Here is a 21,580-nt window from a genome sequence, read left to right as displayed (position 1 = left end):
TTCGGATGCTCGAGCCGCCCTCATTGCTACCGCTATCATGGGATTCAAGATCCAGGCCACTGGCTCGAACTTGTGTCGCGCAACACACATCAGTGCCACACGTGCGGGGAAGGAGGAAAGGTACGTTTGACAGATGTGACATTGCTTTGGTTCTAGTAACTCGCGCGAGATACGCGTCAACATTGATACATTACACCGCTATAGTACAACATTCGCAGATGAATGCTCGTGAGTAGACAAGGTATCCAAAGGAGCTTGAAGCCCTAACATTCGAGAAGAAACCTGCACCTATGTTCGCAAAGCGGCGGTCAACCAAAAAAACAATAGCGTCGTGACCGCTGTGGGGTATAGAATGATAGCCAGCAAGACACTAGCCACAATTAAGGTCGCGGATACATGTCCAGAGACACAGAAGGGGGTGGGCTGTGAAGAGTAATATGCGTAGAGTCGTGGCGCCAAAGGTAAATGCAGTTTCTGTGAGAACGCCGATGGCAATGACATGAGAGCTCATCGATATGCAGATATGGATGCATGCGATCGGCCAGTATTATGTATATTCGGAACGTCGTGTCCAGCAAGCGTGGTATGGGTAGTGAATTATTTGTTGGAAGCCATGAGCGCCTTGACCTTCTCACGTTCGGCGAGAATGTCGGCTTGCAGTCTTCTTGTCTGGCGAAGGGCCTCGTCCCTGTATGATCATTAGTCTCATCTCATCATATGAATTGGGGTAGACCGACTTCTCGAATTGGAGCTCAGCAACCTCGATCTGAGCAATGTTCATACGGCCAACGACCTCCTCCATTTCGCGATCGGCATCGCGGAGGGCTCTCTCAAGCTCTTCGACACGCGTCTCGAGAAGCTCTGTCTTGGTTGCTTCGGCCATGGTCATAGCAGGGCCGCTTGTAGTCATGTCAAGACGAGGTGATCGTTGGGAGAATACTGGTGATGACGGCATCTTGGGTGAGAAGGCTGATGGGCTCAACAAGCCAGACTTCACACGACGTAACTGACTGCCATGACTCTCCTTGAGGGCTTGGACCTCGGTCTCATGCTTGGAAATGGCCTCTTCAGACGACTGCTGAGCCATCATGACTTTGTCCTCAGCCGTCTTCAGACGTCGCTCTAGCTCGATGATCTGATCAGTCGACCTCTGTTGTTCCTGCTCTCCGCGAGAAATGGCATCAGTGAGGCGAGCTCGCAAGGAGCTGTTGGCCACAAGTTGTTGCTGGATCCTGTTCGATAGCTCATCCATGCGGCCTGCGGCAGCAAACAGCTCGGTGCTGAGCTTCTGTTCCTTGCCAAGATGTTCGAGCTCAGACTTCTGCAATTGCCGCGCCTGTTGGCGGTACTGCTCAGCCTCGCTCATAGCGAAGTCACGCTCCGCCTCAGCGTCTGAAATGCTACGCTTTAGGAGGTCGAGTGTTCTTTCTGCTTCAGCACCGGCGGCACCTAAGGATTCGCCGTTGCCGGACTCAAGCTGTGTTATACGTGCGAGAGAGAGAGCCTGAGTTGTTTGTAGCTCATTGTACGCCTTGTCGAGGGAGATGGGCTCGTTCTCCAGACGGATCTCAGGAACGGTGATGTCATGCTCGCGGAGCAGATCGCGGAGAGAGCTTGTCTCCTGTTGTGCGCGGTCAAGATCCATCCGCAATCCACCCAAACCCTTCTCGCACTGCCACTTTTGCTCTAAAGCATCGTCGGCGCGGCGTCGAAGCGCATCCACCTCTTGCCTAAGATCACCGACCTCTCTATGGAATGCGGTCCGACGGGGTGTGAGGTTGAGTGCAGCATCTCTTTCAGCTTCAAGCTCCTTGATGCGTTTCTGGAATTCTCTCTGCTGCATCTCCTGGCGGTGCAGAAGGTGCTTCAAAGCCTTGTGCAGCGCATCACGCTGCTCTTCGAGTTCCTTTACTGGATTGCTGACAGTTGGTGTATCCGCGGGAGAAATATCGCCTGACCTGGTCTTGACGGAGTTAGATCTCAACAATGAACCCCGCTTTGAGTTGAAGCCAGTACTACGAGCAAGCGAGTTCGAACGTGTTAAGCCAACGCGTATTTTTGACGGCGGACCATCAGACTCCTCCTCTGCGATGGGTTGGAAACCGGGATTGGGCTGTGGTGGCTGATTCGTTTCCTGCTGCAGTTTGCGGGCGGCAGCCAGGGCCTGGTTCTCGCTTCGGAGCTGCTGTATCTCTTGTTGCATGCGGTTTGTCTCGAACACAAGTCTTTCGGTATCAGCAGCCTCTACTTCCAGTACCTCCAGTCGTGATCGTAACTGAGGCACCACTTGGTCCCGGAGAGCGTCGGCTTCGTTGCGATGCTTCTCCAGTTCCTCGCGTAAGGCTGTCAATAGATCTTCGAAGTTCTCTTTGACCTGTCTTTCTTCAGCCAAACGTCTCTTAGCGTCTTCTAACGACATTGACAGCTCCTTCAATCGGGGATCCTCAACCACAGATACTGCTCTGGACTGATCGCTGACCTGATCCTCTAGTTGCTGTACTTGCTCTTCGAGATCTCGTCGACGCCGCAGCTCTTCTTGAAGTCGTTCAGCCATGCGCACCTTCAGTGATGCGCGTTCCTGCTCGGCTTTTCGGCGTTGTGTGTCGACCTCTTCCAGCTTGGCCTCGGGGTCACTGATGGGAAATCGAATCGAGCTGATGCCCGAGTCCGAGTAATAGTCGCTCGTTCTCCTGTTATCTGGTGATGTAGCCGAGGCGCTTTCTGCTTTCCAGCGCTCGACTTCGTCTTCCAAGTCCATCTCCCGCTTGATAGAGGCGGCGAGCTCTGAACTCACCTCGCGCAATTCGCGCTCGAGCTCTTCGACGTGAGCATTCATTTGAGGCGACGACGAGAGTAGTGGTGTTCCAGGTACATTGAAGTATGAAGACAATGAGTTTGCAGCTGGAATGTCTAGGCCGTTGGGTTTGTTCTTGGCAGACATGCTCCCTTGCTTATTACGTGGAGAATCGGTCGGAGACGATGAGAATGTAGTAGCCGGCGATTCGGCGCCGTTAGGCTTCGACGAATTCCAGCCAAAGAAGGAAGTGAATCCGCCGCTCGGGGTCTTGGGTTTGCCCAGCTGTGAAATGTCTCGTGGTGCATCGTCTTCAACACCGTAATAGTCGTCCGTAAAGTCTTCGGTAACGCCGTCCAGCTTGATCTTCAGGTCTGGATTAGGCCGTGATTCTGAAGCGTATAACGGCATGTTGGGCATAGTAGGGGAGCGGGCGTGGGCCTTGACGTCTCCTACTCTCGTCGGTCGCGGTGACTGTCCGTTGCTGACCGACCTCTCATGCCGTGGAGAGTATACAGTAGGGCTTAGCGTTGTGACTGAGAAGGAGGTCTTGCGAGTTTCGAATGGCTTGGGCGCGGTTCCTGTGAGAGGAGAGTTGCCGTGAGGGTTGCTATGAACATTGTCAGTAGTTGTTGGGCGCATAGCACACGATGTGCTCACCTATCGAGGTTTCTAGGTACAAACAAGCCCTCATCTGTCAAGGGCGGCGAAAGAACTGAATTATTAGGCGGATTATCTTTACTGGTGATACTGTTGGTGCGTAGATTTGCCTGAGAGAAACGAGCCGCGACAGGAGAGTCTGCTGGTAGGGGCTTGCGTCGAACCGGCGACTGGACAGCGATAGGGACAGGCTGTGACGATGTCTGGGAGCGGAAGGCAGCGAAGGACTGAATGGCAATGGAGGCCAGTGTCGACGGCTTCTGGCGAGGCGGCGAGGCTTGAGCTTGTGTAGAAGGCGCGACCTCGCCTGGCGCTTGGGCGTTCTGCATATTGTCGATTCTATGCCCTGGGAGAGATCATCACTATGCACAAATCGCGGGTCTAGAGTGAGGACCGAGTGTGCACTGTGAATCGCGACCGCTAGGGGACGCGCTCGTAAAGGGGGAACTATGACTGCCGAGCAGACCGCGCGGACAGGGCGAAGAGCACTTGGAAGCCTCAGTGCGGATCGCAATGCTGGAATTGGTCGCTGTCCACGCCCCCGTCAGCCAGTCCCAGCCAGTCTTGACCGAGGGTGGTTCGCACGGCGTGAGTGGAGCGTGCCGCGCGCCAGGGGTACTTCGCCGCCACTGCAGGAACACGCCAATGAGCCGCTCCTCCGGGTACACACAGATGAGAGCGAGTCGAGCGGTGGGAACTAATGATTGTGAGGTGGGTATTGCTGGTGATTCGAGGATACGCAAAAGTACCAAACTCGAGTAGATAGCTGCGCCTCGCGCACTCCGAGCAACAATTGACATCAGTCTTGGTGCCTTAGCCACCGGCGTCCGCTGCAGGGCAACGGTGAAACAGTTTCAGCACCAGTTCGAACACCAGCACCACGCAAGCCTTCTCCAGCCTGCATGTGAAAGAACTCCGTCCCGTCAATCACAATTATGTGTGCATAAACGCAATCGGACTCCAGCCAGCGGATGGCTGTAGCGTGCTTGGCCTCTCCGTATTGTGCACCGCAGATGGCGCAAGTAATTTTCCTGTCGTGGCGAGAAAAAAACACATGCGCCTGAGGCCGAGACCTTGATGCGGTAAGTGCGTCCCTGGCGTGCGGCAGGGGCTCTTCCGTAACCATGACAGATGAGGCTTGCTGCGGAGAACATGCGGATTGTCTGGCCGGTACGTCTCCGCTTCTGGACGCACGCAATCTCTGCGAAAACGACGCGCCCCTGAACCGCAACCTCACTTGAATGGTTCTTGATGAAAGTGCAACGCTGCTGACTCGCGCAATCGCTGGCTCGTTATCGGCGTCGACATTGCCACGCCCAAGTATCATCACCACGTGCATGAAGTCAGCGTATGACGACGACTGCGAGGCACCACGTATTGCCCGCGTCTTAGTATCACATAATTGCTAATCTCATCACTCCAAAAATGGCTTTCCAGTCGCCTCGCCATTCTCAAAGCTTTTACCAGCACGATGCCTCTACCCCTCCACCTCCCCCACCAAAGCCTAGCAATTCAAGTTGCACGACAACACCGTCACAAGGTCCACCTCTGCCACCGCCCCCCGGGCAATCACAATCTTACAAGGGGTCACAATCAGTCTACTCTCACAATGATCCTTACGCCGATCCATATCAATTATCCGTTCAGCCTCCCACTGACGGTTGGTTACCTGAGCCCGTCAAGGACAGAGCGTATGTTAGTCTCTAGATCGACACACGCCAGCTACTCATGTCCCAGCAGAACAAAAGATCTACATGAGATCTTACAAACACCAAAATTGCAACACGCTATCGTGCACAACCCAGAAACGGCACATGCCTCTCTCCAAGCATCTACCGCACCGTTGCGAGCGCTTCTAGCCCAGAATGTCGAACTTGCAGAATCACTGAAGCAACTTGAGGCACATGTTCAGCATCAGCGCGATGGCACACAGTCCCGTCTACTAGCTCTTCGAGCTCTGGAACGCCAGTGGAAAGCTAAGCAGGCCGAGCAAGATGACGCATTGCGAGAGTTCAGTCCGCCAGCACTGTACCAGCGTTTGAACGCTGCAGTAGGAGAGCAAGAAGCTCTCTGTCGAGGTCTCGAGGAGAGCTTCCTGGAGGGTGAGGGTGTCGGTGGTAATGATGCAGTTGCCAGCGAACGAGAAGTGATCGACTTTGTGAGACGAATAAGAGAAGGACGCAAGGTTGCCTACCTCAGAGCAGAGTGCAAAGAGAGGTGGGACGAAGGGCGTGTTGGTGGATGGCGATGAGGTCGAGGTAATGGAAGGAACGATCTTTTCGTCTACGAGGGTAGTGCAAGCCAGTTGCTCCCAGCAAGCAGCAATAGCGACGTGTCGACAATTGCTGGCAAGAACCGCCATGCAGATTCCGAGCCACCAATGTTTTATCGCACCATTCTTGTGCTGCCGTACTCCACCTCCACCCGTTCTGAATTCAGTCTTACCAGTGACAGGCTATTCACATTCCATTATCACATACATCCGCTTGTCGACCTATATCGCAGCAACACATCTAACTGTCAGCATGGCTTCTCCACATGACGCGCCACTCCCGCCCACTAGCTGTCTTGCTATAAGCGATGGGCGACCTTTCACCCATCAACTTGACCATATTGAGGTCACTCGTTCTGCTAAGAAATGGGATGAGGAGGCCCTCGCTCAGTACAACGCACTTCTGGTCAAAGAAGCACTTCGTATGTGAGCTGCCCAAAACCACATACTCCAACCTGCTGATCACGGAACAGACCTCATCTGCCTGACCTACTCAAAGCAAGACCATCTGCCTATCTATCGCTTCGACATATGCACCCCCATCGTAACGCCAAATGGTCACGTTCACTGTCCCAACATCATTAGTGACACTACGACTCGTCCTGGCAACCTTCCGACCATCATCGAGACGCAGACCAAATCAGCCAGCTCTCCCACAGAACTGTACAAAATCAGAGCAATTGTCTACACTGATGCGACAAGCGAATGGCTTGTTGTCAGAGAGAGTGTCTGCAGCCACTCTTGTCCTTGGCAAGGCTTGAAATGCTTCATTCTCGAGCTACGCACAGAGTTTGAAAAGAGTGCAGGGTCCGATATAGAAGTTGTGCAGTCGCCCGTCATCGGTCGCAAGAAGAAGGCAAAGAAACTATCCAGAAAGGGTAAGTATGAAATGGTAACAATGAGGGGTGATCGCTAATCGAAATCCAGCGCTGGTCAGCAGTCAGAAGGCCGATGAATTTGACCCAGGTTCTGTTGATCTGGAAGCGAGCCCTGAATTTGCGCATCGCAAAGACATCGTGGAGTCAAAGTCTCTTGGAGATGCAGGTAGCATCGACGGTTCCTACCCAGATCTGGTCGCGGATTGTCCGTAGGTGCGAGGCACATGTTCGAGTAGACAAGACTCTGTGTGCGATTGCAACGCAGTTAGTGGGCGTGAACTATTGGGAGTCGGATGTTGGTAGGTAAAGCTGCTGCGGAAGTTCGCATAGTGTCCAGACTCCGCCAATACCAAATTATGATATCAATATTATGGGTTTCTGTGGGATTCCCAATTGATCCACGCCTTACGTGTGACTTTTGAGAGCGTCGCATGTTGACGGAAACTTTCCCGGAGACTTTACTCGCCAGAGACTAAAAATCACGACGATCGAGTTCGAGACCGGCGAGCCGGTAACGCTGGGTTTCATTGCGCATCGCCCGCCGACAGTGAATCGAGCACAGCATCTTATTGAGCAGTTGGGTATTGAGACGGTGGATGCGAGCTTGGGTGGTCATATCAAGATTGCGAATCCCATGTTCAATGAGACGAGCGTGAGGGGCGTGTTTGCGGCTGGCGATACGATGGTTGTGATGAAGCAGGTGGCGTTTGCGATGGCGGAGGGACTTAAGGCGGCGGCGGGCGCGGGGATACAGATTGCGCAGGAGAATGCGGAGGTTGCCGTGAGGGAGTACGAGGCGAAAGTTGAGGAGGTTGGTGATGTACCTATGGTGTCGTAGAAGCATGGAGGTAGTCACGGTATTACGGGGAGGATGTCGGTGTACTAGTGTGAAGGGAGTCGATGTATCAGCAAGGTAATAGTCAATGTCAGCGTGGAGGTAGTCAGTGTATCCGCAATGTCAAAGCGCGCTAGATGTATGAAATATCGATCTCAAAGGTCTGCAGGTAGTTGCTCGACTGATCTTACTCCATAGTTTTGCCCCAGGAGATATTCAATTCCAAAATACCAGTGGTATGCCATCCTTAACGCCACGCTAAACATACAATAAGTAATCAAGATGTCTCTTTACAACTTTACCTTCTTCACCACCCTCTCTTCACCACCCTCCTTCTTCCGCTTGAAGATGCTTTGACTCTTCATTTGACCAAGCCCAGCCTTATTTGGTGGCACGGCTTTAGCCTTCAAGCCGAAGCTCAATTTCACTGGCGTAGCAGCAGCAGGCTCTTCGCCCTCCTTTTTTTCTTCTACAACAGGCGAAGCGACTTTTTCTTCGACTGGTGAATCACCTTCAGCAGGCGGTGTGGGTTCTTGCTTGGCCGCAGCAGCAGCAGCGGATCGCTTCATTTCAATAGCCTTCTTTGCCTCGGCTTCCTCGGCTGCGCGCTTGGCCATCTTCTTGAGCATCCTGTCTTCGCCAGCACCACTTCGCGCTTCAGCAGCCTCTTGCTCAGCAATCTCCTCTTTGCGCTGTATGGCTGCAAGACTGGTATCTCTCCAGGCAATCATCAGGCCGTCCTTCTCGTCCTCCTTGACATGGCAGATGCCCTCGCGCCCCAGGTGCTTGATGAACTCCGACAGGCTCGGCCACTTGGTCGCATTCATGTGTACGTGTTCTTTGTCGCGGATGTACTCGTTGTAGAACTTATTCGACGATATCCACTTCTCGTTGTGGGCAGTGCGTAGGAGCGAGACAAAGTCGCGCTGGAAGTCGGTGCTGAACTGGTTGATGAACTTGCGCGGATCTTCGCCAACGACCTGCATTTGGCGCACGTGCGACTCGGATTGTACGTGGCACTTGAAGCCGTTGGCGTCGCGGCATTGCTTCTGGCAGATTTCGCACCACCAGCGCAGGCGCTGCAGTCCCTTGGACTTCATCTTGTTGCCGATCCATTTCGAGCTTCCGACTTCTGCTTTACCCATGACGAGTGTGGGTGCACGCTCAGTGTTCGAAGGTATTTAGAGATGTTCGGAGGTGTGTGGTAGGTATGTAGTGGGCGTTGCTTTAAAGTGTGAGGAGAGAAAGCGAGGCAATGGCAATGCGGGCGGATGTTGAATGTTTGTAGGGCTGAGATTGGGTACGCCACCACGCTAGTACAGATAGATGCCTTAACCACCCACACCGACAGAGAAGAATAGAGACGGCGAAGAGCCTGCGGCTGCCACTAATGCTGCTGCTACACTAGTGGGCTGGAGTTTGGACAAGGCTTTTTGTGCCTTTCTCCCTCAATGTGAATTGCGATAGTTCAGCGACAACTCTGAAGGTTTGCAAGGTCTGGCGCAGTGGGTAGGCCAAAGCCTTCAATCGTGGGAGCTGAACTATTATTCTTGTCATTCGTTTCATTGATATGGACTGCAGGCCTGTCCTTGGTACTACTCAGTAGGGTGTGCCGGCATCACCCAACTACCACGTAGCTCCTACGTAAGCCTTATACTCTTGTCTTTGATGCCCTCCCAATCCTTCCTCCCATACGGCTCATACCGATCACTGTTCGTCGGAAGCCAGTACAATTTGTCGTTACCTGTAACTTTGTCCAGATTGATACCTTCCTTCTTTAGCCTGCCCTTCTGGATCTTCATGGTCCCGGTGTACTCCAGCGCAGGCGTCACCCTTAGAAAGAGCGGCACAGCATAGCCAGGCAAGACAGACCTGGCATATTTGGCCAAGGCCTGGAAGTCAAACGTAGACTCTGTCACGCCTTCGGTCATGACTACGGATGCAGCCCCTGCGCGCCCATCGTAGCCTGGTACCTGCACACCGTAGACATTGGTCTCAGCGATTTGTGGGAACTTGCCGACCATATCCGCAACCTCGTTGGTGGAGACATTCTCTGACTTCCAGCGGAATGTATCGCCCAGTCTGTCCACGAAGAATACTCGGCCGTCGCTGTCTTGTCGCATCATGTCGCCCGACTTGAACCACCTGAGTTCTGTCAGTTCCTAGATCTTGACTATTTTGCGCTTCAAACCTACATGTCACCCTTCTGGAAGACATCTGTTATCCTCCTATTCTCGCTGGCGCCATCGTTGTTATAGTACCCTGGAACGCTCGGCAATGTCTCCGGTGTCAGACGGTGCAACACCTGGCCAGGTTCGTTGGTACCGCATCTGATCGCAAAACCGTTCTCGTCACGCATGATGTCCTCAGTGTCAACGTCCATCTTCACTCTCACCTCCTCGTTGTTGAACCTCCAGCTCCAGATCAAGCCTCGGAGTCCGATTGTGTGCGCGGTGAAGGGCCCTGCGTTACGGTTGAAGGTAGCGCCGAGCCCATCGGTGGCTGCGTAAAGCTCATTGATGATGGGAATGTTAAATCGCTCGCGGAACGGCTCCCATACATCTGGACGCATGCCATTGCCCCATGCAACCTGGACGTTGTGTTTGCACTCGTATGGATTAGGTGGCCCGTTGAGCAAGTATCTGCAAAGCTCGCCAACATACTGGATGTGATTCGCGCCTGATGCTGCCACCTCGGGCCAAAACGTCTTGTGCGAGAACCTTCTTCCCAGAACTACCGTGCCACCCGCATGTATTGTCGGCGTGACACACAAGCCATGTGCTGCGCCGTGGTAGAGTGGCATGCATGTGTACATCTTATCCTCCGGCTTCAAGCCCAGGTACTTGGCCGTTGTGTAGCCCACGAGCAGCTCACGCCCCGTACTCATCACTACGCCTTTGGGTAGACCAGTCGTTCCAGAAGTGTAGATAAGACCGCGGACAGACTCGATGGGAACGCTCTCGCGGCGTGTCTCGGGGATTGGCGTACGGTCGGATAGGGAGGCAATGAATGATGGATCGTAGTAGTGAATCGTAACGCCGAGGTCACAAAGCTCAGTGCGACTGGCTTCGACATTGCTCTTGACATCGACATCTGCAATGAGGTGCTTTGCCTCGCACAACTGGAGAGTACGTTAGTTGCAGTTCTTGCACACGTATGGCTCCTGCAAACCTTTGCGCAATGAACAAGTCCGCCTCCAGTCAGGTTCCAGTTGATGTAGCTTATACTTGCGCCAATTGCATCCAATGCAAACCAAAGCATCATATACTCAGGGCTATTCCCTCCGTCAATGGCGACCATTTCTCCAACTCGCACACCAATATCGTTCATGAGCCAGTTGCCCACTCTGGTGATTGCTTCAAAGAATTCCTTGTATGTCCATGTCTTGCCCTCGAAGATCAAGAATGGGTGATCCGGCCGATTGCGCAGAGCGTGGTCCTCCAGTACGTGATATGTAAGGACTCGCTTCTTCACCACCTGTTCGGTCATGAAGTCCAGGACATCTTTTGACGGCGCAAGACCACCGCGGGCATTGTTCAGGTCGTATACGATGTGGAACTTTGCGTTGAGATATGCGGCGAGGGCTGCTGTGCCGGCTGCTCCTGCAGCAAACACTGGACCCCGTTCTCAGCTCGGCTCTCGTCAATAGTTTGAGCTTGATTAGACCTACATGCCATCTGTGATGCTGCTCTAGGACAAATATGCCCTCTTCGTGCTGCCTGAAGTAGCCAAAAGTGCTCCGTCAACCAAAATCGCTCTGAAATGTTAAAAGATACCTGAAAGAGTAGTTGCAGATAGCCGGCTGACGGTTCAATATTGCTGCCATCGAACGGAGTGGCTTTGGCGCCGAGGTTGTTGCCAGCGGCCGAGTCAGCGAATGAATGGAGGTTGTTCGCCGCTCGTTCCCTCCCCGCAAGCCCCCTTCCCCGCATTCTCGTTATCTCCAATCTCCGGCACAGCCGTGAACTAACACTACAGCAGGCTCCGATGCCTCTCTTGCGCGATCTGCGATTTACTATCACTACAGAGCTCTAGCGTCTACCAAGGCGAATCAAGTGCATTGTTGGAGCAATTTCGAACTCAATGCAATTCCTAGCGATCCGATGATCCACGTCACGCACGACATGCTTGGATCAGGAACTACACACGGCCAAAGGACTCCGCAGAAGCTCACAAGATTGAAACCCATTCTCTAATATCGTCACAGGGTATGAGAAATTCTTCAGCGAGCTGTCACGAGCAACAAATCCACAACAATCGATCGTCGATGTTTCGTTCGACAAGCAACGCGACTCAGAAGATGTTGAAATGCCTGATGTACCTGGCAGATTGGTAAAGCGGATGGTGCCATTTGAAGAGGTAGTGAAAGACAGTGGGAGGAACCGTTTGAGGACACATAGGATTGTGATTGGAGTGTGACTTGCAAGGGCTACGTAAGGAGCAGGCTGCCCGTGGGTCACGAATCAAACTGTACGAGCCGCACGGATAGACCTGATGACCTACAAGGTGTTGAGCGCTCACGCGTCAGCTGGAACTCTGAGTATTGCGTAAGGACCGAGTCGCGATTTCCTTACACAAAGTAGTTATACCCCTACAATATCTTACAATCGCACGATAATTCTCAAAACTGCCATTGGAAATACACTGTCTTTTTCACTCTCTTTCGTTCCTGTGCTGCAAATCGTGCCTTGCAATCGTGCATTCTTCGACTCCCTTATCCGTCATTTCCCTTCAGCCCTGCTTTCCTCCTTGACAGACTCGTCCGCAGCCCCGGTACCCTTCTTCTCACCGTGACTTTCCCCGAGCGCCTTGGCTCTCTTCATGGGGTCGAATGACGTGAAAGTCGGCGCGGCGTTGGACACCTGGTCTTGGAACCACACTTTGTTCCCGGTCATGATGGCGCTGAATTTCCCAAAGGCTGAATATGTGGGGGTCGAGCCAGTTGTGCGGACGAAACGCGCTGGGGAGGCGGTCGATGGGGTGTTATCTTTGCCAGCGGCGCGTTCCGGGGACGCAGACGCCGGTCCCCTGCCCGGGAGGGTGCTGGGGCGAACGAGATCCATGATGTACTGCAGCTCGGAGTTCCGGGACATGCTGGCTGCTTTTGTGTTGTCTTCGGGAGGCCGCTCTTGCCAAAAGGCCCGTCCGCGCGTTATGCAGATAGGCCTGTCGCTTCGGAGCTTTCTGAAGGGAACACGGGTGCGGGATTGCGATGGTGTCTTGCTGCTATCGCCAGATGGGATTTCGTTCTGGCGAATATGATTCGTTGTCGTTCGATTGGGCCCTGCGTGCCCTGGCGGGCTACTCCTCCTTTCGTGAGCGACGTCACGTTGGATTCTTGCAGAAACCTTTGCGTGTCTGCTCTTCTCCAGGGATGTTGCTCGAGACCGCCTCTCGAGTCCTTTGCGGGATGCTTGCACGACTGCCGCTCGCTTCGGTCTGCGGATGCTCTCTCTCGCGCTGGCTTTGCCAGATTTGGCTTCCGTGCTCCTGGTCTCCGAAATGTCCTGCTCCAGGGTCTGATCTGTTGGCTTGTGGATGATGCTACGATCTGTCTGTTCGCCAGCCAATGATCCTGTGATGCGACAGTCGACACTGACATCAATACAACCACCGGCCAACAGAGGAGAGCGAGGTTCTCGATACAGATAGTGCGAGACCACTCCCACTCGGTCTTTGACCTCGCAGCCTGCCAATAAGGCTGCTTTGCCCTTGTGAGACCCAATGTAGAGGTACTTCAGCGCCTTTCCAATCCATCTCCTCTTCCAAGAGTCCACGGACAGTCTTCGAAAGCTCGGGTGTCCTATTCTGTCTGACGCGTACAGAGGCCCTTGGAGGTCAGGCCGGGTCGAATCTGCGCTCTTCCCGGCGGAGGAAACATTGAAGACCTTTGTCGAAGCAAAAGGAGCGCGTGGAGGCACGGGCGACAGATGACGTCCGCTATGATCTCGGTACGTAAAACCGACAAAAGTGCTTCCGACGAACTCGTCGACGCCACTTGACCGAGGATCCAGCTCAGACTCTGGGTGACGAGCGTTGTCGAGCCGTAGTGGTGGTCGTACAAAGACTTCTTTCTGTGGCTGGATTTTCACTGGTATTATAGTCTCGGCGTGCGAGCGGGCTGCAGGCGGGAAAACTCTCCATGGCGGAAGAACCTTGTCCTTATTCTCTGGCAGATCGTACCAATCAGGAAGACCTAGGTACTGTCTGATGCGATCCCGTACCTGCTCTTCGATACGAAGTGCTGACAGGAAAGCATCGGACTCGCTGAGGTCAGTCGTACGACGCACACCTTCGATTACAGTTCCAAGCTTAAGGCCGCCTTTAAAGTCCGTACTGGATACCGCCCGATATTCTGTATCCAAATACTGCGAGAGCATTCTCAACCGCGGCTCAGACTTACCAACGCTTTCATTTGTGGTGAAACAGCCACTAAGAAGATCGTCACGTCTTGTTTTGTACAAAGGCACGCCGTACTTGTGTCTTTTGTCAAAAGCTACATTGTAGAGACGTTCATACCGAGCCTGCAGGGTAGGAAACCATGAACACAAGTCGATAATATCCGGGAATGCCTCGTAGTACTTGCGCAGAGTGTCGAAAATTTTGAAGTCCCGTTCGTTCTCAGTCTTCCGAAAAGAAAATCCTTTCAAACTTTCTTGCAAGACCTCTGCTAACATCACATAGACTGAGAATATTTGCGGTATCTGCTTGAGGTGCCTCGCATGCAGGTGGGTCCGTGTGTTTGGTTTTGGGCCTGCACTCGTAGGTTTGGGCTCCTGGTTTCCGATTGAAATGGTAGCATCGGCCGTAGTTAATGCGGGCCGCGAAGAAAGCTCTTCGTGTATCTTCGGCTGCTTAGTCGCGGCAGCTTTAGCAACATAAGTGGTGTGAGCATTTCCGAAACCGATGTTGCGCAAGACCTTCTGAACCGTGTCAAGATCGGACTTTGAATCGACATATATAGCGCCTATCAAAGCCTCGAAGGCCTCGCCCAGTGTATCGCGAGAAAGCATAGATGCTCCTGTCAGGATGTTTCGCTGGAGATGAAGTTTAAGACCCTTCTCAGCCAGAGCCTGTCGTGTTACTAGTCGTTTTTCCATCATAGCATAGTGCACTCAACGAAATATCAGTATCGTGGTCCTCTTTCAAAGTAGCGTTCAGGCAGTGGCACATACATCGACTTTGTCCACTGTCGTACCAAGAGCGACACAGAGCCAGGTCAAGGACCCGATCTCCTAACAAGGCAAGTCGCTCGTAGCCCTCCATTGGTATATTCGTGTCTGCAAAGTTGACCAGATTGCCAGGACCCGAGGTCTTGAAAGCGGAGACACCCAACAACTTGTCGTTGAATCTGTATCTAATACGCTGCTCAAGAGCACCTAACTCGGCCACTGCGACAAGAAGGTCGTGGCGGCAATTTGACGAGCGCTGAACCGAAGCCGCCAGATCTGTGTCGCGTGCTGGTTTGATACATGCCCGGTCCGGTGGCTTGTTTTGGGAAGCCGTCTGCCGCGCCTGCCTGCGCTTTTGAAGGGCGCTTGCTGATCGGATACGTTTGTTAGAGACTCGATGCCACCATGGCCCACTGCCACTGTCTGAACCCGGCTTGCCTCGTAAGACGTCCGCCCACCTAGCCCCCATGCTCAGCTTTGAGGGAATTGCAGCCTTGACCATCTTTGAAGGGACCATAATTCCCGAAAGTCTCCAGCTTTTTAAGTAAAAACCGAACGTGCGCGGGTTGACATTGTTACGTCCAGGTGAATGGCGGTCTGATGTGATTGGTTTAGAAAAACCAGTGAAGCCCCGGGTTTCACGGCGACAACGCACTAATCATCAAAGTGCGTAATCTCGCGAGATAGAGTGAGGGTTTTTGAGAAGTTCAAAACACGATGGACGGAGTGGATGCGTTCATTGCAGAGATCAAGGGTGTGGCGAAGGATCGACATCGATACTTTTGCTGTCGACAAGGAGCCGCGTCGAGCACAGACCAATGCCGAAGCACAATTACCAGAATCGGTCAACAATAACTTAGTAGATCTATTCTTCTTACGCTGTCCTATCGCTAATTCTTAACTTATCACTCGGCCTCCTGCTCTCGTGGCTTCTGGCCTACAAGCCTGCTTACAAGCGTCTTGTACAATGCGCATCAATCAAAAGCAGCAACCATTTGAACACTAGCCAAATTCAAGGCCTCGCACCACGAGTAAGACGCGTCTTGGGCTACCAAAGACGTGATATACTTTGGCTGAAGCAACAGTTCATACAAACCCGGCAAAGGCCTTGCAATCTTTAAATGCACCAGACCGCACGAGCGTGAGCAATGAGCGCGGTGTGAGAGAAGTATTAAATCTTATATTTCAGAGCTGCCCGCCTACTCTAGGCTCGACAAAGTCTCGGCGTCAGCAACAAGTTCGCCCAAACAAATACTCCATGCACGCTCCCCAAACGTTACTCTTTGTCTAGCCGTGATCCATAAGCTCCTATGTTACAAATTGCACGCTTAACCAGAGAACTCCTTGATGTCCGTTGTCTTTCCAGGGATGAGCGCCAAAGGTACGATACCTGATACGTGCATCTCAGGGCCGTAGACGTGCATGTTGAGGCCGAGCTCCTGACCGACGTTCTTGATGTTCTTGAGACCCTCCTGGTAGTTGGGACCAGCACGACGGATCCAGATCTGGACCTTGTGCTCGTTCAGGGAACCAGCGACTTCCCTCAGGGCGCGGATGACACCCTTGAAGGTCGAGGCAACGTTGGTGAAGTTGGCAATACCACCACCGATGAACAAGACCTTGCCCTCAGGGTGCTGGGGAGCACGGAGCATGAGGTCAAGCACTGTTCGTGCGTAGTGGAAAGTCTGTGTCTCTGTGGGAGCACCAGAGTACTCACCGTAGTTGGCGAGCTCACCGGCGAAACCAGCAGAGGCAATGGCATCGGCGTAGACGACGGAAGCACCACCACCGGCAACGAGGGTCCAGACGCGGCCAGTTGCGTTGAGGATGGTGAGCTTGAGGGACGCACCAGTCTTAGCATCCATCTCAGCGATGTAAGCCTCCTCCTTGCTCATCTCACGACCGAAGGGAGCAGGGAACTCCATCGGGGGACCGACATCGATGGTAGTCTTGGTGTCCTTGGAGGGAGCAACTGGGATGCCGAGAGCCTTTGCGCTGCGAGCAATAGCCCACTTAGCACCGCACTCGAACTCAGCAGTCTGATCGAGCTTGGCAGCAAGGTCAAGGAAGTGAACCTCAGCAGAGGTCTTGTCCTCGTTGGGGATAACGACGAGAGGGTTAATCTCGAGGTAGCTGATCAGCACGTCAGCAACAGTCATGCTTGGTGGAGCGTGTTGTACTTACGTGAATTGGCAGTCGACGTAGACAGCGTACAGCCTCGAGATGAAGTCAACGAGGACATTGTGAACACCTTGGGGCACCTTCTTCAGGAGAGTAGCAGCAATCTCCTCGTTGGAAGGGTATTCCGTCAGGTCGACGGGGATGAGAAGCTTCTCAGCCTTCTCATCGACATCACCAACATCGACACCACCCTCGTGGGTGAAGAGGATCCAGTCACCCTAAAGCGGGACCGTCAGTAAAGGATGCAATGTGATTGGTGCAAGCGTGCAGTAGCCGCAAGTCAAATGAGCCGCAACACCAGTGCTCAGCAAATTTGAATGAGCGAAAAGGGCAAGAAAGCAGGAAGAATTGACATGTGAAAGGAACGTGCGCATCGCATGAAGCAAGAGTGGGTCAGTGTTGGTTCCCTTCGTCCGGCCGGCCGTCGAACAAAACCAGGCAGTGCGCCCGTCTGCTTTCGAGCCAGCCATCCGCTCCCACTTTTGCTGCAGCTCTCCGCCGAAGCGCATGCGTGCGAACATGCCTTGTGCGCAGCCGAAGCCGCCGAACGTAAGGGTCTTGCCCTGCAAGCCCTACACGCCCTAACGTCGGCCGCAAACGGAAACGAGAACGAATACGGAGAAAATAAATAGAAAGAGACGTACCTCGCGCACGGAGTTGATGTTGATGTAGTACTCGGTGTCCTGGGGGTGGGGGACGAAGGGCTCGACCAGGAACTGCCTCAGGACGCCGTCGACTGTCTCGACCTTCTGTGCCTTTCCTGCCCTCGCCTCGATCCAGTCGCGAGCCTCCGCCCAGGGCTTGTTCAGGGCCAGCAGACCGCTCTTGCCTCGCCTTTTGATCAGCTGATCTGGCTTTGCAACGAACTTGGCGCCGGGAGCCAGCAGCCACGGGTATGTGACCTCGGCCTGGTCGAGCACACCCTTGATGTCGGCGTCGGCTGCAAAGTACAGCGACGCGAGCTTGGGCGGAGGGTTGTGTGTCGACGAGGCGGGCAGAGGAGTGGGCTTGATGACAGGGGCGCGGGTGAGGTGGTAGTTGAGGATGGCCTTGCCGTCGGCCTCGAGGATGGATTTGGCAGACATGTTGCAGGTGTGTCAAGTGTGCGGCGTCAGACTGCAGCGGGCGTGAGTAGGCAGTTCGCGGAGAGAAGAGACAGTGGGCAGAAGATGAAGAGCAGCGGCAGGCGCGAAGATTCAGAAACACGCGGTGTGGACACCCGACGATAATCCCGAGACGACGACGGCGCTACGGCAGGAGCTTGTGAGGGGCGAGGATCGGGAGAGTGGTGTGGAGTGGAGGGGGACCGCAGAGCAGGCAGGAGCGGCGCCCCGGGTGCTGCGACGTACCTATATTGTGTGGTTTTGGGTGTTGGGGGGAAGATGCACAGCACAGCAAAGAGCAGGACGAGGAATGCAGACGGGCGACGGGGAATTGGGGCGTCAGACAGCTGCTGAGGGGTTGGGCCTACTAATTGGGGCAGCGGTCTGATGTTTTTTTGCGTTGAGCGTCGCTCGGGGTCGCAGCGCAGCAACTGCACGCTAAGCTGCGGGCCCACATAGCGCGCAACGCCTCCCAGGGGGCCGCCGGCATGGACGGACGCGTTGAGGGCTGCGAGACAAGGCGGGCAGCCTCAACGCACTGCAGCTGCCCCTCCGCTACAGCAGAGCAGCTTGGACGCCGATATCAACAGCAGCTGCCGGGAGCCTTGCCCTCCAATTGGCGTCTCTGCGCTGCTGATGTCTCCCCCGCTGCCGAGCGCGAAGGTGGTCATACAGGTACACGGCTCCTCACCGCCCGATAGCGCCGCGCCCGGCCTTAGCCCCAACAACGCAAGAGTCGAGCAGGGTCCTCAACACCGCCGAAAAGAAACAGAGGAGGGCCCATCATTTCTTCGGGAATTCTCGCCAGCTCGCCCAGCTTCGCAACCTCTTCCTCTTTCATCACAAGCCTCCCTCTGCTGCTGTGCCCGCGCCCTGGCACTCGCCCATAAGGTGCGTCCGGCTTCTGCTCTCCCTCCCCCAAGACTCCTCACATTCTGCCATTGTTGCTGTGCGCAGCTATTTTTTCGGCGTCCACACCACCGCCCTCCCGTCAGACGCAGCACTGCACATCCACCGCCGTTATTGCTTTGCGCCGGCCCCGTCACAATCACTGACGCCTGCCACTCACTAGACCTCTCCCCCCTCACCTCAATTGACACACGACCGGCCACGATGCCTTCCGCCAACGGCTCTGTCCCCAATCAGGCGGGCACCTCGACCAGCGAGGGCCTGTCTGCCAACGACAACATCCGTCGTTTCGAAGCTCCCAGCCGTGCCATGACTCCCCCGCCCTCGCACACGCTGTTCCACCCCAAGACACGATGCTTCGTCTAGTAAGCAGCCCACCTGCAATTGCCTGCAATTGCCAGTCCACCGGCAGCGAGCGCGACTAACACCCCACAGCGGCCTGCAGCCCCGTGCCGTGCAGGGCATGCTCGACTTCGACTTCATCTGCAAGCGCAAGCAGCCCTCTGTAGCCGGTATCATCTACACATTCGGCGGCCAGTTCGTCAGCAAAATGTGCGTGCCCAGCCAGTGCCCCGCAGCGTGCAATTGGAGTGCTAACTGAGCTCTGCAGGTACTGGGGAACCAGCGAGACGCTGCTGCCCGTCTACCAGTCGGTCGAGAAGGCTATGGCCAAGCACAGCGACGTCGACACCGTCGTCAACTTCGCTTCGTCGCGCTCCGTCTACCAGTCCACCATGGAGCTGCTCGAGTTCCCGCAGATCAAGTCGATCGCCATCATTGCTGAGGGTGTCCCCGAACGCCGTGCTCGTGAGATTCTGCACGTTGCCCAGAAGAAGGGCGTCACCATCATTGGTCCCGCTACCGTCGGTGGAATCAAGCCCGGTGCGTTCAAGATCGGTAACACTGGTGGCATGATGGACAACATCGTTGCCTCCAAGCTCTACCGCCCTGGCTCTGTTTCCTACGTCTCCAAATCTGGAGGTATGTCCAACGAGCTGAACAACATCATTGCCAACACCACAGACGGTGTGCTCGAGGGTGTTGCCATTGGTGGTGACAGGTACCCCGGTACCACTTTCATCGACCACGCTCTGCGCTACCAGGCCGACCCCGACTGCAAGATCATCGTCATTCTCGGCGAGGTCGGTGGTGTTGAGGAGTACCGCGTCATTGACGCTGTCAAGTCTGGTCAGATTACCAAGCCCATCGTTGCATGGGCCATCGGTACCGTTGCCGGCATGCTGAAGACTGAGGTCCAGTTCGGCCATGCTGGTTCCTTCGCCAACTCTCAGCTCGAGACCGCTACCACCAAGAACAAGTCCATGCGCGAGGCTGGTATCTACGTCCCTGAGACTTTCGAGGAGATGCCCGGAACTCTTGCCCAGGTCTACCAGAAGCTTCTCAAGGACGGCACAATCAACCCTAAGCCCGAGCCCGTTGTTCCCAAGATCCCCATCGACTACTCGTGGGCTCAGGAGCTTGGCCTCATCCGAAAGCCCGCTGCTTTCATCTCCACCATCTCCGATGACCGTGGTCAGGAGCTTCTGTACGCCGGTATGCCCATTTCCGACGTCTTTAGGGAAGAGATTGGCATTGGTGGTGTCATGTCCCTCCTGTGGTTCCGCCGCCGCCTGCCCAACTATGCCAGTCGTTTCCTCGAGATGGTGCTCATGTTGACTGCCGACCACGGTCCCGCCGTGTCTGGTGCCATGAACACCATCATCACCACTCGTGCTGGCAAGGACCTCATCTCCGCGCTTGTCTCTGGTCTGTTGACCATTGGTTCGCGATTCGGTGGTGCTCTTGACGGCGCCGCTGAGGAGTTCAGCAAGGCTTTCGACAAGGGTCTCAGTCCCCGTGACTTTGTCGATACCATGAGGAAGGAGAACAAGCTAAGTAAGCATTCGCATCCTTGACTTTGCTCCAATTTCTAATTTCCCCGCAGTCCCCGGTATCGGCCACAGGATCAAGTCCCGCAACAACCCCGATCTCCGTGTCGAGCTCGTCAAAGAGTACGTCAAGAAGAACTTCCCCAGCACAAAGCTGCTCGATTACGCCCTCGCCGTCGAGTCCGTCACAACATCAAAGAAGGACAACCTCATTCTCAATGTCGACGGCTGCATTGCTGTCTGCTTCGTTGATCTCGTCCGCAACAGTGGATCTTTCACCACCGAGGAGGCTGAGGACTACCTGAAGATGGGTGTTCTCAACGGTCTGTTCGTGCTTGGTCGCTCGATCGGTCTGATTGCCCACTTCCTCGACCAGAAGAGGCTGCGGACCGGTCTCTACAGGCATCCCTGGGACGATATCACCTACCTCCTGCCCTCCCTGCAGGGTGGTGCACCAGGTGCTGAGGGTCGTGTCGAGGTTAGCTTGTAGATTCACGGAACGGAAAAAGGAAGGTTACATGCAGTTCTGGTCACTTGATGTTTGACCCGGACAGGCGTTCTGAGCGTGCTAGACAAATTCTTTACACAGAATTGTGGGGATTGTAGCAACACCCGCTAGCTGTGGGCGGAGATACAATATTTTAATGCCATATGACAACTATCACGTACGAACCACGTTTGTCTTCCGCTTGAAAGTGAGTCAACTATTCACGATGCTCTGCTGAATCGTATAGGTCTCGAGGAAGCATTTCGAACGTGCGCGGACGCTCACCAGCGTGCGGGATCCCGGCAGTCGCGCTTCGGTCCAAACGATCCCAAACAACAATGACTGCTACATACAAGTGCATCGCCCTCTAGCTGCTATCCACACGTTCAGATCGTGACAC

General features: G+C 54.4%; 8 protein-coding genes across 8 annotated transcripts; 3 read left to right on the top strand and 5 right to left on the bottom strand.

Annotated features, from left to right (window-relative positions):
- Nucleotides 1-123: 123 nt before the first annotated feature.
- On the bottom strand, nucleotides 124-3,925 carry M421DRAFT_418397 (uncharacterized protein). The gene is made up of 3 exons (XM_033591768.1): nucleotides 3,455-3,925; nucleotides 738-3,404; nucleotides 124-688 (listed from the first exon to the last, which is right to left on the bottom strand). The coding sequence occupies exons 1-3, from the start codon at nucleotides 3,781-3,783 to the stop codon at nucleotides 598-600; spliced, it is 3,087 nt and encodes a 1,028-aa protein (XP_033451165.1). The 5' UTR covers nucleotides 3,784-3,925; the 3' UTR covers nucleotides 124-597.
- A 954-nt stretch (nucleotides 3,926-4,879) lies between these two features.
- Nucleotides 4,880-5,705, top strand: M421DRAFT_57271 (uncharacterized protein; the record flags this gene model as incomplete). The annotated part of the gene is made up of 2 exons (XM_033595484.1): nucleotides 4,880-5,145; nucleotides 5,195-5,705. The coding sequence occupies 2 exons, from the start codon at nucleotides 4,880-4,882 to the stop codon at nucleotides 5,703-5,705; spliced, it is 777 nt and encodes a 258-aa protein (XP_033451164.1).
- Nucleotides 5,439-7,087, top strand: M421DRAFT_362283 (uncharacterized protein). Its single transcript, XM_033589688.1, has 3 exons — nucleotides 5,439-6,148; nucleotides 6,200-6,604; nucleotides 6,654-7,087. Exons 1-3 carry the CDS (start codon nucleotides 5,716-5,718, stop codon nucleotides 6,815-6,817), a joined length of 1,002 nt encoding a protein of 333 aa, XP_033451163.1. The 5' UTR covers nucleotides 5,439-5,715; the 3' UTR covers nucleotides 6,818-7,087.
- A 467-nt stretch (nucleotides 7,088-7,554) lies between these two features.
- Nucleotides 7,555-8,678, bottom strand: M421DRAFT_418395 (uncharacterized protein). The gene has a single exon (XM_033591767.1). The coding sequence runs from the start codon at nucleotides 8,582-8,584 to the stop codon at nucleotides 7,730-7,732; it is 855 nt and encodes a 284-aa protein (XP_033451162.1). The 5' UTR covers nucleotides 8,585-8,678; the 3' UTR covers nucleotides 7,555-7,729.
- A 401-nt stretch (nucleotides 8,679-9,079) lies between these two features.
- Nucleotides 9,080-11,116, bottom strand: M421DRAFT_3186 (fatty acid transporter protein; the record flags this gene model as incomplete). The annotated part of the gene is made up of 4 exons (XM_033589272.1): nucleotides 9,080-9,584; nucleotides 9,635-10,560; nucleotides 10,611-11,053; nucleotides 11,110-11,116. 4 exons carry the CDS (start codon nucleotides 11,114-11,116, stop codon nucleotides 9,080-9,082), a joined length of 1,881 nt encoding a protein of 626 aa, XP_033451161.1.
- Nucleotides 11,117-12,160: 1,044 nt separating this feature from the next.
- Nucleotides 12,161-13,819, bottom strand: M421DRAFT_3185 (uncharacterized protein; the record flags this gene model as incomplete). Its single annotated transcript, XM_033589271.1, has 1 exon — nucleotides 12,161-13,819. The coding sequence occupies one exon, from the start codon at nucleotides 13,817-13,819 to the stop codon at nucleotides 12,161-12,163; it is 1,659 nt and encodes a 552-aa protein (XP_033451160.1).
- A 1,829-nt stretch (nucleotides 13,820-15,648) lies between these two features.
- On the bottom strand, nucleotides 15,649-18,219 carry M421DRAFT_418393 (ATP-citrate synthase (ATP-citrate (pro-S-)-lyase)). Its single transcript, XM_033591766.1, has 3 exons — nucleotides 17,437-18,219; nucleotides 16,796-17,010; nucleotides 15,649-16,744 (listed from the first exon to the last, which is right to left on the bottom strand). The coding sequence occupies exons 1-3, from the start codon at nucleotides 17,875-17,877 to the stop codon at nucleotides 15,940-15,942; spliced, it is 1,461 nt and encodes a 486-aa protein (XP_033451159.1). The 5' UTR covers nucleotides 17,878-18,219; the 3' UTR covers nucleotides 15,649-15,939.
- A 427-nt stretch (nucleotides 18,220-18,646) lies between these two features.
- M421DRAFT_418391 (ATP-citrate synthase (ATP-citrate (pro-S-)-lyase)) lies at nucleotides 18,647-21,369 on the top strand. Its single transcript, XM_033591765.1, has 5 exons — nucleotides 18,647-18,786; nucleotides 18,968-19,169; nucleotides 19,240-19,356; nucleotides 19,415-20,700; nucleotides 20,750-21,369. Exons 2-5 carry the CDS (start codon nucleotides 19,009-19,011, stop codon nucleotides 21,181-21,183), a joined length of 1,998 nt encoding a protein of 665 aa, XP_033451158.1. The 5' UTR covers nucleotides 18,647-18,786; nucleotides 18,968-19,008; the 3' UTR covers nucleotides 21,184-21,369.
- Nucleotides 21,370-21,580: the final 211 nt, after the last annotated feature.

Source organism: Didymella exigua (genome assembly GCF_010094145.1).
Source record: "Didymella exigua CBS 183.55 unplaced genomic scaffold M421scaffold_7, whole genome shotgun sequence".
Taxonomy (NCBI): domain Eukaryota; kingdom Fungi; phylum Ascomycota; class Dothideomycetes; order Pleosporales; family Didymellaceae; genus Didymella; species Didymella exigua.
The sequence above is the reverse complement of the archived record's forward strand: the minus strand, read 5'-3'. Positions and strand labels throughout refer to the sequence as shown.